Source organism: Panthera leo, chromosome D1 (assembly GCF_018350215.1).
Source record: "Panthera leo isolate Ple1 chromosome D1, P.leo_Ple1_pat1.1, whole genome shotgun sequence".
Classification (NCBI taxonomy): domain Eukaryota; kingdom Metazoa; phylum Chordata; class Mammalia; order Carnivora; family Felidae; genus Panthera; species Panthera leo.
Window position 1 is genome coordinate 18,119,769 of NC_056688.1, and position 15,549 is coordinate 18,135,317.

The 15,549-nt window shown below is 51.7% G+C and overlaps 1 protein-coding gene across 2 annotated transcripts in view; it reads left to right on the plus strand.

Annotated features, from left to right (window-relative positions):
* GRIK4 (glutamate ionotropic receptor kainate type subunit 4) overlaps positions 1-15,549 on the plus strand; it is a 351,626-nt gene that overhangs the window by 167,263 nt on the left and 168,814 nt on the right. For both annotated transcript variants that reach the window (XM_042904208.1, XM_042904207.1), the window contains one exon: positions 7,183-7,347. In XM_042904208.1, the coding sequence (XP_042760142.1) occupies positions 7,183-7,347 (165 nt within the window). The remainder of the gene's footprint in view (positions 1-7,182; positions 7,348-15,549) is intronic.

Consider the following 15,549-nt stretch of genomic DNA (forward strand, 5'->3'; position numbering starts at 1 on the left):
GATACAGATGCAGCTGTGGAAAGACCACGTGAGGACACAGGGAGATGAACTGAGGAGAGAAGCCTCCGAAAAGCCAGTTCTGCTGACATCTTGATCCTGGACTCCTAGCTTGCAGAACCGTGAGAAAAGAAATTTCTGTTATTTAAGCCCCCCCCTCCCCACGTCTGCCCCAGGAAACAAATACAGTCCAGAATGTGAGGGGGAGCTGGCCGGGCGAGGCCAGGGGCAGATGGCAGTCCTGTGTTGCACCCCAGGTGAGGAAGAAGGGTGTGGGTTTCTGGTGGAGCGACCCACACAGCGATGTGACCTCCTCCAACAGGAAGGATGACAGGGACCATCAGGGGTAAGAAGAGAGGCGCGAGAAGTCAGAGGTGAGCATGGGAAGCTGGTGTCAGGTGAATGGTGATCCTAGGGCTGGGGCTCGGCCTGGGAGCAAAGCTGACTGGTTCCCTGGAGGCTCCAAGCATCTCTTTCTCTGAGCACAGGGCTCTAACAGCTGCGGGCGGTGTTACAGATACTGCCCGTAAAGGCTCTCCCGTAATTCTCTGCAACACCCCCCCCACCCACCTTACAGAGATAAAAGTTATCAAAGTGCTTGGAAATCTTGAGTAGAGAGATTCTAGAAGACCCAAGGGATTAAAGGAGGCTGATTTTTCCAACCTGAGGGGTGATTTCCAGGCTGTTGAGAATTCGAGGAGGGAGAGCTGGTGGGCCGGCCCCAGGTGCCCTAGAGGCCCCCACGCGGGCCCTGCACCCTGCAGTGCCGGTTCCGAGGGACTGTTCTCAGTCTGAGTGATATCTCATGCTTCTACACCCCCTCCTATTATTCACTCACTCAATAACCATTCATTAAGGGCCTCCGGCATACGTGTCTGGAATCGTGAGGGTACAGAGATGAATTTGGCTTGGCCCTCACCCTCAAGGAGCCGGCCGCCTCCGGGAGAGAAGACGGATAAACAGATAGGCATAATAAAAAAGTCAAAAGTGATGAGTGTCTCATGAGAGGTACAGAGAAATTTCTGTGGGAGTTTTAAGGAAGAGGGAATTAATTTGGGACGGGGAACCTGGGAGTTTCAAAGGAAGGAGAGATCACTCTGAGCTTTTAAGGTTCAATCTAGTTGAGGGAAGTTACAGAAAGACCTCGATGTTAAGGTAAGCACCCTTCCAGGGCAATGAGTGGTCGCTGGGGAAATCTCAGGAGAGTACTGGGCTGGGGAAGTCAAGGAGGGCTTCTTAGAAGAGGTGGGTCTGAGGAGGAAGAAGGAGAGTCCTTATAAGGAAAGGAGGAATAGGGGCGGGGCCAGTGTCAGCAGAGGCAATGGAGGAAGGAACGTAGGCCAGTCCTGGTCCTGATATAGGGGCGCTGTCGCTATGGGGGTGAAAGGGAGTGCTCTGTGGAAGCCAGAGTGCAGAGGCCCCGATGCCATCTTAGAAACTCAAATGGGACCAACCATTGGATAATGGGGAGGCCTGAGAACTTTGAGCAGGTCAGTGATAATCATGGCCACACTCATTGGGTGAACCAGAAGGGAGTAGAGTGGGCAGAGCCAGGCCAGCCAGCCCCAGGGGAGGTGTCCTCTCTGGAGTAGACCTCAGTCTGGGTCTGGAACATGGAGGAAACCTTGGAGGGGAGGTGGGCACAGAGTCGGGAGGCCACCCTTTCCTTCGCATGAGCCTGAAAGGAACTCTGAGAGAACTGGGCAGAGGTAAAGCTCTTGGCTTGTGGGGAGAAAGGCCCAATGTAAGGGGTCACCAGCTCCCTGGGCATGAAAGAGGCATGTTGAGGGCTTATTGTGGAAGAGTCCCTCCCCATGGCCGGAAGCATGAGAAAGACCCTGGCCCCTGATTGCATCTCTCCATCTCAGCCTTGTCCTTGCTGTAGCCCCCGATCTCCCAGCCGTAATTACCATGCTTCCTCGTTGACTTCTCTGAAGAACCATCCCCGGGGCTGGACGATGTGCCAGATGATACTGTTCTTCCTTCGGCAGGCGGCTAGGAACTCTGAGCAGCATCCTGGCGTAACCGGACAGCCAGGCCTGGGGGACAGGAGCGTCAGCTGCTCACTCAGTCCTGAGTACGCTGCTCTCCAGACGCACACGGGGCCCCTCGCCAGGGACTGCCAAACAGCAAGCCTGCTCTTGGTGACTGCCTGTTGGGGACGTGTTCCTCTGGTGTCCTAAGAGCCTGAGCCTGTACCTCATCCTTTGTGCCCACAGCCCCGGAATCTGGGTTCTGACCTCAATATGGCCGAGGCCAACCAGCCACCCAGTTGAGGCTGTTCCCAGACAGGAGTTGATCATTGTCAAAAACCTAAACCCTGAATTGAAAAGTGGTGCCCAGAACAGCATGGAGGTTGGAGAGAGTTGCAGAGTCCCTTCGTTGAACCCAGTGGGGAGGAAAAGAAGAAAGAGGTGCTCAGGGGACCTCATATGCCCCTTAATATAACATTGCCACATTCCCTCTTCCCCACCTGGTCATGATCCCTCTGTCTCCGGGTGTGTCCAGTGATGCTCTGTGAGTTGATTATGTGGTGTTCCGTGGCTGGCGGCTGTCCTGTACATCTGGGTTGGTGTTGGCACATTTTCCTTGTCATCTCGGGCCACCATAACGGAACACCACAGAGTGGGTGGCATCCACAACGGACATTTATTTCTCACAGTTCTGGAGGCCAGACGTCCAAGGTCAAGGTGCCAGCAGACTCATTTTCTGGGGGGAGCCTGCTCCCTGGCTTGCCTTCCTGCCACACCCTCACACCGGGGGAGAGAAAGAGAGAGCTCTCTGGTGTCCCTCCTTGCAGGGACACTAATCTTCTCAGAGCAGGGACTTAGCCTCATGACTTCATTTAACTTTCATTACCTCTGAAAGGCCCTGTCTCTAAACACAGTCACTTTGGAAGCTGAGGGTTCAACATGTGAATGTGGGGGGGGGGGGGGGGGGACACATTCAGTTCCCAGCATGTGTCCTGAAGGTGTGCTGTCGAGGAGAAGAGACCCGGAACAGACGATCGTATGTGTGTTGCCTCCTGTTGGTCCAGGTGGGATTGTGCCCTTCGTGTACTGACGTGACAGAGACAAGTGAGGCGTCGATAGCATGAGCCTGATCCAAACATCGCTGAGGGAGCTCCCCCCCGCCCCCCGCCCCCCTAGAGGGCTGAGCTCCTTCCCAGACTTACAGGGGACGTGGGCATTTTCCGAGAGATTGTTTTATTAATTTACTTGGTTACAAGTGATTTACTAATATTTACAAGGTGATCGATGGAAAAGTTGGGGAGAGCGAGGTCATATGGCCCAAAGAGAAAAAGGCTCCCAGTTTAGAAATTTACTGGGGGTTGGGAGCATTAGCTAGGGGAATTTCCAGAGGCCCAGGGTCCTGTCTATTAGTGTTTCAGAGTTGATTTGCCTTGATGAGACTTTCTTTTTTTAATGTTTTTTTTTTTTTTTTTTTTTTTTTTTAACTTATATTTTGAGAGAGAGCGGGAGCAGGGGAGGGGCAGAGAGAGAAGAGGACAGAGGATCCAGAGCAGGCTTCGTGCTGTCAGCCTGTCAGCAGCAAGACAGCAGCGAGCCCGATGCGGGGCTCGAACTCATGAACCTCGAGATCTTGACCTAAGCCGAAGTCGGACACTCAACCGACTGAACCACCCAGGGGCCCCAAGACTTTCTTTATGGTGTGTGAAAGGCTCGTGCACCCTGTTGCGATGGACTGAATTGTGTCCTCCCGAGATGCATGTGTTAAATCCTAACCCCCAAGATGACCTTGGGGGAGGTGGGACCTTGGGGAGGGGATTCGATTTTGATGAGGTCACAAGGGTCGGGGGGGGGACTTCCGTGATGGGATTAGTGCCCTTCTGAGAAGAGTCCAAAGAACGTTGTCCCTCCCTCTCCGCCATCTGAGGACCATGTAAGAAGGCAGGTGTCTGTAATAGATCCCAACCATGTTAGCTGATCTCAGATCCCCCACCTCCACGACTGTGAGGAAAAAATGTTTGCTAGATAAGCCACCTAGTCTGTGGTTGTTTGTGACAGCAGCCTGAGCTGATTGAGACGCACCTACCTGGTACACCCTCTTCTCGGCAGCAAATTCCCCTGAAGACAAATTGCACCGAAGGAAGATGAGCCTTGGTTCAGGGCCCAGGGTCTATGTGAGGTTGACCTGGGGTTACCTTTTGCCTCTACCGCTCACCAGCCCTGTGAATTGGGGCAGGTCCCTCGACCTCTCTGACCTCTGTTTTCTCATCCTCAAATGAGAATAACACACAGAACACACACTTCTCACAGAGTTGTTGCAGAGATTGAGTGAGATCGTGTCTACTAAGCACTTACGCTAATGTTGTCACTGAATAAATGCGTGCCTGCTAACGTAAAGCTCGCGTGCCATGGATCTAGTCCCTCTTTCCCGTGACTTGTGTGGGATGGCTCTGCCCATTCCTGGCATTTCAGATGTCTCTTTTCTATGCTTTAAGGCTAGACTAGTGATTTCTTTTTTTTTTTTTTTTTTTATTTTTTTTTTCAACGTGTTTTATTTATTTTTGGGACAGAGAGAGACAGAGCATGAACGGGGGAGGGGCAGAGAGAGAGGGAGACACAGAATCGGAAACAGGCTCCAGGCTCCGAGCCATCAGCCCAGAGCCTGACGCGGGGCTCGAACTCATGGACCGCGAGATCGTGACCTGGCTGAAGTCGGATGCCCAACCGACTGCGCCACCCAGGCGCCCCTAGACTAGTGATTTCTAATTCTATTTTATTTTATTTTATTTTATTTTATTTTATTTTACTTTCTTTTATATTATTGTGTTTTATTTTATTTTTTTAAATGTTTACTTATTTTTAAGAGAGAGAGAGCATGAGAAGGGTAGGGGCAGAGAGAGAGGAAGACAGAGGTTCTAAAGCAGGCTCTACACTGTTAGCCCCGAGCCCGATGCGGGGCTCGAACCCACAAGCTGTGACATCATGACCTGAGTGCCCCCTATTTTGTTTTTAATGGTGCGACTTTTTTTTTCCATATCGAGTCTTACGTGGAACCCCAAATATCCAAAACTGATGGGGAGGTGTGCTGGTTGAAGCTAGCGTGGGCTGGAGACCTCCATGTGGCCTCCCCCTCTGCTTCCTAATGAGACCCAGGGCCCTCCAAGGAACACCATTTGAGAATCATTTCTGTAGGTTGCCCTTCTTTTCTCTTCCCAGGGTCCTCCTCCTGGGCCAGCCCCGTACAATCGTTTAGATTTTTGCTTCCCAAGTAGTAGTCTCATCCTGGTCTCGCTTTTCTGAGGCCACCTGGGCAGGTGTTGTGGGTGTCCTCAGGCAGGTGGTGATCACGCCAGGTGTGTGAGGACTTTGCTACTTAATTCACGGAAGCCCACTTAAATGCCTACGTCTTTGGACGCACCTCCGTTGCCCAATGTATGGCCCAACCTGTGTCAATGAATCTGATTTTCATCGTTCAACAAGGCAACGCGTATAAATACGTCCACAAATCAGAAAAAAAAAAAGGCTTTGTAATATTCTGTGTCCTGGTTTTTGGTTTGGAAAATGGGTCACAGTAGGTATGGGAGCAGGATCCAGAGAAGACAGCATGGGACCTGGGTCTCTTCAGTCCACACCAGCCACAGAGATTCAAGGGCCACGAGTCGGTGAAATCTATTTGGCGTGATTCCCCGTGATGCTTTTCTGAGCCTTCAAACCTCTGAAAGATAAACTTCATATTTCTCCTTTTTTTTTTCTGTAACAGCTTTATTAAAATATAACTCAGATACCACACGATTCACCCACTAAAAGTATACGACTCAGTGGTTTTTAGTATAGTCACAGCATCATGCATCTATCACCATAATCAATTTTAGAACATTTTCATCACCCCGAAAAGAAACGTTGTGTGTGCATTAGCAATTACTCCCCCATGCCATCCAGCTTTTCCACCACTGCCGCCAAGCAACCACTAATCTACCTTCCACCTCTGTGGATTTACCTGTTCTGGAAATTCCATATAAACGAATCATCCGATGTGCAGTATTTTGCGTCTGGCTTCTTTCACTTAGCATCATGCTCCCGAGGGTCATGCATGTTGTGGCATGTGTGAGAACTTCCTTCCTTTTTATTGTCACGTACCGTTCCATTGCATGGATATACCACATTTAGCTTATTCGCTCGTCAGTTGATGGGCATTTGGGGTTTTCCACTTTGGGGTTATTATGAATAGTGCTGCTCTGAGCATTCACATACGAGCTTTGTAGAGATGCTCGATTTTGTAACTTCCTCTGCCGAGAGAATGAACGATATCCCGAGCTCGATTTGTTGAGTGTTTATACCATGTGCCAGGTACTATGTTGAGCACTTTGCATACACTGTTCCCGTAATCTTCACAGAAGCCCAAGGACTGGGCGCTCTCCCCATTTTCCAAGTGAGGAAACTGAGGTCTCGTAGCTAATTCAGGATGGAGCTGGGATTCGAACCTAGGCCTCTGTGCTACCTGAATAGTACTTCCGGAAGTTGGGCAGCTATCGGTACCACCTCCCTCCAACCATTCCTATTAAGTCACGCCGATGAAATCCGTGTGATGTGTCACCCACATACATTATCTTACTGAAGTCTCACACCAACCCCCGGAGGTTCTCTTACTACTGTTAACATTCAGTGAGGAAAGGAAGTTCAGAGAAACTGCCTCGCTCACCGGCTGCCATGGTTCGTCAGTGTCTGAGCCGGGAGCACCCGGGTTCGGCAGGACCCTGACCCTGCTCCTTCGTGCCACAGCTCTCCCTCTCATGCCTGGCTTCCTTTAACCCTCTCATCTCAGGGAGAGTTTCGCAGAGGCCCAGAATGCCATTTTCACAGGACAGCCACCGTCTCCCTTCCTTTGCACACGCGGGCCGGTGTGCACATGTACATCCAAGCGTATCGCCACGCCTGGGTCTCAGGACCTCGTACACATTGGCCCCCGGGGCCCTGCTATGACGTGATGGGGTTCCTGAGGCAGAGATGCACATTAGAATTCATGGCTGCACCTGGCTACGAACCACGACCCTTAGCATGTAGAGAGCTGGCTTTGGGAATAGTTCCGAGGACGGCAGGGTGGAGGGGGACGCGGGGAGCTGCCTGGAAGAGGAAGGTGGCAGTGGGGGGAGACTGGAGAAAGAGGAGGGTGACGGGAGAGGGTACCAACTGTCTCCGTGTGGTTGCCTGCCCACAGCTGCTATCTTGGATGACCCCATGGAGTGCAGCAGAGGGGAGCGGCTCTCCATCACCCTGGCCAAGAACCGCATCAACCGCGCTCCTGAGAGGCTGGGCAAGGCCAAGGTCGAAGTGGACATCTTTGAGCTTCTCAGAGACAGCGAGTACGAGACTGCAGAAACCAGTACGTAGAATGGGCAGGGCTGCCCTCTGCTTTCCTTGCTGGCAGAGGAGGGGCTGATAGCGTGAGCTGTACCCCACACCAGGCCTGCGATCAGCCGTTCCCAAGAGAGGGAGAGAAACATGCACCAGGAGGCCCCACAGGGCTTAGTCTGGATGAGGTCCCCAGGTTTCGTTGCCAGTTATGTGTGGAGTGGAATTAAGACAGGATACTCATTCGTGCATTCACCCACCCATTCATTCCTTCATCTATTGATTCATCCAACTCCTGGACGTATCGTACGCAAACCGCTGAACGAAACCTTGTGTGTGATTAAGAGAGGTATGGCCAGCCCAGGGCCAGCTTAATCCAGGCACATCTGATCACCCGTCTTGCAATTTTGTGGTGAGGGCAGCACCGTGGGACTTGGGATGGAGTTTGGCTGTTGTGTGGGTGACCTTGGACAAGTTACTTTTCCCGTTTAACTCAGTTTCTTCATCTGCAAAATGTGAGTGCTAGCCTCTACTTTGCAAATCTTGCAGGTTGGTGTGAGATTTAAATCACTTAAAATAACACACGACCCTCTGCAACAGGTCGCTCGAGTCACATGCGTGGAGCCCCTACTATGTGCTAGGCACTGATTTTGACGCTACTACCCCGAGAGCTAGGTGTTATTGACCCCACTTTATAAGAGAAACAGAGGCTCAACGTTGAGAATCTTAACGTTGAATATCTTGCCCATCCACAGAGCTAGCTGAGGGCTGAGCGGGTCCAGAAGCCTGCATTCACGTGGTTACCCTGCAAGGCCGGCACCCCGTCTGCTATGCCCTCCCTGGAATTCTCTGGTGTGTTGCTGGTATCCCTTTGACGACTTTACAGGATGAGCTTCCCACTCGTTGCGCTGGTGCTCGTAGCTGAGCTGGAAATGAACAACCCCAGTGCAGAGGGAAGGAGAGGAGCCTCTCAGCCCAGAGAGGTGATAACGTCTCTTCCCCAAGACTTTGCCCCGTCTCCTCCCTTTGTAACACACGTCAGCCTTTGGTTACGCTCACTGGCAAAACCGGACTAAAATAAAAGAGCCACCCGCTCAGGTGTACATGTGAGACACCTGGTCTTCTGTGTGTGGACTCAGCACTGCTCTGATCTGGACCATTAGTGTTGCAAGAGAAGAGACACATCACACTGGCCCACGTGTGGTAGGGAGGATGTTGTGTGGCTCCGGAGAGGGCAGGAAGGGAGGAAGCCTAGGATCTTTGTCTCATAGCTCCGTTATGGCTCCTGGGATATCGAATCTGTGCTGTTCCCTCTCTGGCTTATTGCTTTCCCTGGCTCATTCATCATGCACCTGTTCCATAATGGCCATGCAGGCCCAATGTCTATTTATTCAGGAAACTTTTAGTGAGCATTTACTCTATTTCAGGCATGATTCGGAATATCATGCATTGGGAACGATGCAGAAAACAAGGTAGACACGGTCCCTGCCATCAGGGGTTTACAGTCTCTGCTCAGCGTGCACGTCAGTGGCAACTTCCCTCGGCACCTCTTGGTTTGAATTTGCAAGGTAGAGGATCTGATGGGTCCAGCTCATCTTGCCATGGCAGATGTCACAAGTCACAGGTGTTGGCCAGATGGCCTGATAACGACCCTTGGGGAGAGTGAACACTCTTAGGGACGATACAGAACAGGACTGTTGAGTCTAACAGGATCTATTGACACAGATTCCTGTGGACAGGGGAATGAGGGAACAGGTACCGGAAATAGTCCTTCGCTTATTCACTAGTTCAGTCAATAAATATTTAGTGAGTGCCTCTTGGACTCTCTTCTCGGCAATGGGGATCCAGCAAGGAGCAGATGGAAATCCTAGCTGTCAAAGAGATGAAATTCTAGTACGATGAAAGGAAGATTCCAAATGTCTCTACACCTTCTGAATGAAATCAGAAATACCAGCAACGTCTTGGGAGATCTCCTAGTCCAGTCTGTCGTGGATCTTTGTCTAGGAGGTTGGGTCCCAGACAAGGATCTAGGTTCCTAAATAGCTTTGCGGTGCGTACTTTGAAAAGCCAGCTCCTCCCTCCTTCCCTTTGGTTTCTTGGGGCAGAACAGAGAGCACAGATTGCCCGTTGTGGTTGGGGGTCATTAGCAGATGTAAATTTCCTCTCCCAGTGACCCATGCAGCCTGTCTTAGTAAAGTCAATACATCTAAAATATTTAGCCAGATGAATCAGGGGAATGAAGGAAACGGATACTTTTATTCCACGTTACAGAGCTTTGGGGCGTCTTTTTCATGCCCTTCTTTTAGGCGCAAGTATTTTATTAGCTAGTAACCCATGGTTCAGCTTTTACATCTCACTGTGTTTGAGGCATGATTAGCATTCGTTAGAAACAGGGTTTCTGGATCTTTCTACCCCAAAGGCCTTTCATCTGAAGCCAGAGCTGCTTCCCCACAATGGATTTTAAACACCACCCAGATAGTTCATAGGAATGTTCCAGCCCAGCTGTTTCCCTCCCGAAGTAAGGGAGAGAACAGGCGGTTGGGTTAGTGCTCTCGGCTGATTCCAGGCAGGGACTGGACTTCAGTGGCCGTGTTGGGGGAAGGAGATAGGAGGGAGATGGGGTCCCCGGATCAAGGAGGGACGGTAGATCTGCAATCCCTACGTTGGGGAGTCTGTGTTATAAAGAGTGAAACATGGATATTAGAATCAGACCGGTCAGTTTTAAATCCTGGCTCTACTGTTTATTAGCTATGTGTGCATAGGATGTACTATAGTTTCCTTGTTTTTTGTGGTTTTTTTTTTTTTTTTAAGTTTATTTTGAGAGAGAACATGAGCCGGGGAAGGACAGAGAGAGAGAGAGGGAGAAGAGGAGAATCCCCAGCAGGCACCGCGATGATGTGGGGCTCAAACTCATAAACCAGGAAATCATCACCTGAGTAGAAATCAAGAGTCAGATGCTTAACTGCCTGAACCACCCAGTCACCTCTACAGTTTCCTCGTTTGTAAAATGAGGGTGATGGTAATATCACCTCCTAGGGTCGCTCAGGGCACAGCACGAGTCGGTGGAGGTGAGATGTTTAGTACCCTGCGTGTTACTGGTACTCGGTAAACGGCCCCTGTGGACTTTGTTGTTGGCTTTCTTTCCTCGTCTCCTTTGAGCAGGCTTCCTTCCTGTCTCATCATCCTCTCCCTCTCTCCTGTGTTCAGACTCCAGCCACCTGGAGGTGACAGCACCGTCTGCCTCCCAGCTCTTCTCGAGTGGCCTGTCTTAATGTCAGCACGCCTCACGGGGCGTCCGCCGTAACTGGACATTCCCTTTCCCTTTCCAGTTTTCCGGACTTGATGCACCTGACAGCGTGGAGCCTTTGGAAGTTGTGACGGGCCACCCAAAGCCAGCTGCTGCTCAGTGTCATGGGCTGTGTTTTCCCCAGGCTGGTGGCCCAGGGCTAATTTGCATGATTAACTTAAAACTATCTGAGTCAGTTAGAGCAATGCCCCCAGACTCACACCTGTCACCCACGGCCAGGAGCTCTGTTCCAAGGGGACGAAGGAGACGCCAGCGGTTCTTGGTTATGGAAAGCAGAGGCCAGCTCTAAGTTTGCAGTAGCAATCCAGCAACGTACCATGCTGTCCACTTTCATTAGCAGTAGGTGGGTTTCAGAAAGTTCTGGATAGATCACGCTTTAATGAATTATGTTCGGGGCGGGACTATCCGTCGAGGAGAACAACGACTCTTTCAAGAATCTAAGATCTCAAAGTGTCAAGAAACCGAAGATGCTGACGTCCAGGGTTCCACTTCCTCATCTGATGGTTGAAAGCCAGGCTGGGAGATGGGAAGGACCAGACGGGGCATTAATTAACAACAACCCCAGACGCTGGAAAGTTACAAGTGCAAAATCACCTCCTCTTGTCTCTGGTTCACTTAGATTTTCAGATAGTGGGTTTATTTAAAGTGAGGGTCGCCCGTAAGGCTTCCTCAAGCCCACGTGGGGTTCCCTTCACCCCTGCCCTGTCATCGTCATTGCTTCGGGCTTCTTGATGTTTGGCTTCCCCACTTCCTCCGCGCAGCCAGCAGATCTGAAATGAGAGGGATGGACGAGACCTGCTAGGTCATCTCTTTCCCGCCTGGCCCTTTCCCTCCCTGCTTTTGTATCTTATCTGCACCTCAGCCTTTCTCGTGCAGGGAGGTTCCCACAGGCCTTGCCCGGCTCTGTTCCACAGATCAGCGCGTCTCCTGCGGCTGCCGTATCTGAGCTTAACTGAGCCCCCGCCCCCTTATCACCCAGACGCCCGGAGGCACTGTCCCTGCTGCTGCCAGAGCCAGTTTGAAGTTTAATTTACTGCAGAGCCAGAAGCAGGGGCCTCCCTGTCAACCCCTCGCCTCTGCCTTGGCTTGTCTCTGTGAGGCCAAGCGTGCTATCAGCTGTCCACACTGTTTCCCCTGGAGACCCAGAGGCGCACTGGTTATCCGGCCCCACGCGGCCCCTGTGCCCGCGGAGAGGAGCACGGCGTGGGGTGCTCGGGCCGCAGGGTTTTGCCCTTCCTCCATGAGCTCCCGAGCTCCTCACAGGCTCCAGCAGCATGACCTCGGGTGATGCAAAGCTGCCTCCAGTAAGTGAGGGCAAGCGTTCCTCCCATCAGTTCAGTAGACCAAATCCAAGTCCGCGTCAGGGGAGAAAGTGAGAAGCCAAGAGAAAGTCTTATGAACAGCGATGAGTCACTCAACAAACATCCCTCGCTGCCCCCTCTCTGAGCTCCCCACATCCCATGTGTGTAATGTGGACTCAGAAACGCATTGAAATCATCTGGTCCAACCTCCTCATGGCTGGGGGGCAGGTGGGGAGACGGAGGCTCACAGTCTTTCCCAGGAGGCAGTTAAAACCCAGAAACGTCTGAAACGTGACATAAAGTTCAGTAGCTGTGCCGCGTGGCTCAGACGTGGGCAGAGGGCGGGTGGAAATACGTAGTGTTTAGCTGCAGCTGGTGGTCAGATCGTGCCTCTGGGCTGGACTTGGGAATGTTTGGCGGGCAAAGAGAAGAGAAGGCACCCATGCGGACTGCGGGGTGGCACGGGCCAGCGCTCGAGGCAGGAAGCCACACTGGCTGGGGGCACAGTGACAGTTGGGCGTGGCTAAAGCAGAGAGTTTCTGTGGGGCAGTGGTGAGGGCCGGGGTTGGAGAGCGGTGTAGACTCGGGGTCAGGGTCTGGAGTCGGACGGGCCAGGATCCTAATCCTGGGCTCTGCCAGCACCTTGGGCTTAGCTCCTGTGCCTCAGATTCCTCGCCTATAAAATGAGGATAATAAAAGTTCTTACTTTAAGAGGGGTTTTGTGTGTGTGTGTGTGTGTGTGTGTGTGTGTGTGTGTGTGTATTAAATGAGGCGATGGGCTGACAAGACTGAGAGCAGTGCCCAATATAGGGTGAACTCTCGATAAATTTTACGAAGCACCAGCAGCAATAGGAGTAGGAGTAGAAGGAGAATTCGTATACCAACTTCTCCCTTGCAGGGTGACTGTAAGAATTCAGGGCGCCGGCCCGTCTGCCAGCCCGGCGCCTGGCACATGGAATGTCCCAGTAAATGGTGGTGCTGTTCAGGACCAGGCTGAGGGCTTTCAAGAGACGCCCTGGGTGGGGGGGAGCCAGCGGCACTTCTGAGTTCTCTGACCAGGGAGAACCCTCCCCCCACAGCGCAGGATGGTTCAGAGGCCTGGTGCTGTCAACCTCACGTGCCCCCTTCATCGGCTCGGGGGTCGGCAAGGCCCCCCATTCAGCCCTTGTCCGCTCTCGGAGGGTTAAGGATGGAGTACACTCCCGCAGGCTCTGGCACAGGCTGGTTCTTCCAGGGTGATGGAGGCCGTTGTTTGCTTTGCTCCGGGGCAGTCAGGCTTCGCTTTGCACTGGGTTTGCCGCGTAACCAGACCCAGAGACCCTGTCCTCCCGCCCGACTTGGGCTTTAGCATCGCGAGGTGTTTTGACCGGAAGGGGGCTCGGAGTTCTCCCAGCCCCCGCTGGTCCACCTCACTGTCAGCTCCCCGTGGCCAGGCCTGTTCACCAAGGGGCTCAGGGAGCCACTGAGTGACTCATCGAGTGCCAGGCTGTGAGTGAGGAGGACCCTGCCCCACCCAGGAAGCTGCCCCTGCCCTGGAGGGCCTTGTAATCAGCGATGCCTACATTTAACCCCTCTTACGCCGTCTGCATCACAGACAGACCCTTCCTCTCCCTGTGATGACTCAAGAGAAGGACTCGGGGTCAAGGCCAGAACTGGCATCTTGAGGGGAAGAACCACCCCATTCTCCCCTTACAACACCCCATCATGGTCTTTTATTCCAGCAGCTTCTCTGACCCTGGTCTTCCGATGCCTCTGCTGGCTGGGAAACTTTGTTGCCATGGCAATGTCATTCACGTCTCCATTCCCTCTCTTCCCTGCCCCCCTGGGAGGCAGAGGTAAGGTGCACCTCCCTCCCCAGCGGTCCCTCTCACAAACTGCCCAGGGCTGTCATGCAGCTGGCCCGGGCCCATCGAGTCAGCGTTCCAGAGGTTTCAGAGCTGAGGCCCTTTATAAAGTTTCCATTTTTCTTGAGCAAGGCATCCTTCGTAAGGAACGAAAGAACGATTCCCAGACCCCAGGAGGTCCCCAGGCCATGGGGATTATTGGATCATTTTGGATCATTTCAATTCAGTTGAGCAAACATCTTTTGAAGAGTTCCTTTTTGTCAGAACCGAACTAATGTGACCCAAGCCCTCAAGGGATTCCCAGTCTATTGTGGGAGATGGACAATGGATGGTCGGAACGGCACAGGTCCACAGACCTCTAAGGCTGGATGTTTTTAGAATCTAGAACTTTCCAGCTACGGGAAAAGTCATGAGGTGCACGCACCATGCATCAAGTAACCTCTCTAGCGGGGCTTCGGGCAGAACCCCAGACTCAAATAAATGCATACTTACGTTCAAATATTCGCATACTATAAATAACCTCACATCTGTCTGTTTCGATCAGATTTTGCCACCAAATGAGCTTGATGAAAACCATCCAGTTTCAGAGCCTTCCGGATTTTTGGAATTGGGAATAAGGGATTGTAGCCTTCTAAAAGAATTTATTTTTAGGAGAAGCTTCTCTCTATTGAGGCCCAACATAATGAACCAGCTTGGGGCAGAAGCTGGCCAGGAATTCAGAGAACAGGGAAGGATCTGTCTCAGCAGCTCCAGGGTAGGACTGACTCAGAGCCACAGTGTGATGTGGTAGAAGGAGGGGGAAGTGTGTTCTTGCCTGGGGGCAAGGTCTGAGCTGGGCACTGGAGGATCAGTAGGAGTTTGCCAAGCCGAAGGGCAAGAGAGGGCCTAGACCACGGTCACCTGGGGGCGCGAATAGTGCTAATGGACTCCCTCTCAGAAAAGTGTTTTTAAATGAATAAGATAGAAAGGATGACCAAGGAAACCAGTTATATGGCAACGAGTTAAAAATATTTGTATAACGATGCATTAACAAATGTGCTTCTTCATTAAGGTATTAAATGGCCACACCTAGCAACAGGTGCAACTGCTGGCCTGATTTTGAAATAATGATATAAATGTTATCTTGAGATTATCTGAAGCACTGCAACGTGGCAGGAAAAGATTTGGGGTGTCCGTTGGTGACAAAGTCACACGTACTGTTGAGATACCGTGGTTGTCGCCTATGTTCACAATTGAAGGAAATGCCAAGTTTTACTTAGGAGAGAAATTAATGATGTCGCTTTCCCCCCGCAAAGTGTTCACAGGCCACTGACTTCTACCCCCCAGATCTGAGGCAGCAGGTTAAGAATCCCAGGTCCGGTCAGGGAGAACTACTTGGGACCAGGCTCGAGTAGGAAAATTGGAAGTATGTTCCTGGTGGGCTGGTGTGGAATAGTCAGTTGTGCGATGGGAGGAAGGGCTGGGAAGGTAGTATCCTTTTTTTTTTTTTTTTAATGTTTATTTCTGAGAGACAGAGTGTAAGCAGGAGTAGGGGCAGAGAGAGAGGGAGACACAGAATCCCAAGCAGGCTCCAGGCTCTGAGCTGTCAGCACAGAGCCTGATGTGGGGCTCGAACTCACAACCTGAGATCGTGACCTGAGCCGAAGTCGGACGCTTAACCGCCTGAGCCACCCAGGCGCCCCAGGAAAGGTAGTGTCTTGAGGAAATCACACACATTTGAATTTTACTTCCTCCTTGGAAGAAACTTTTTTTTTTATGCCTTCTGTATTTTATAATGACAT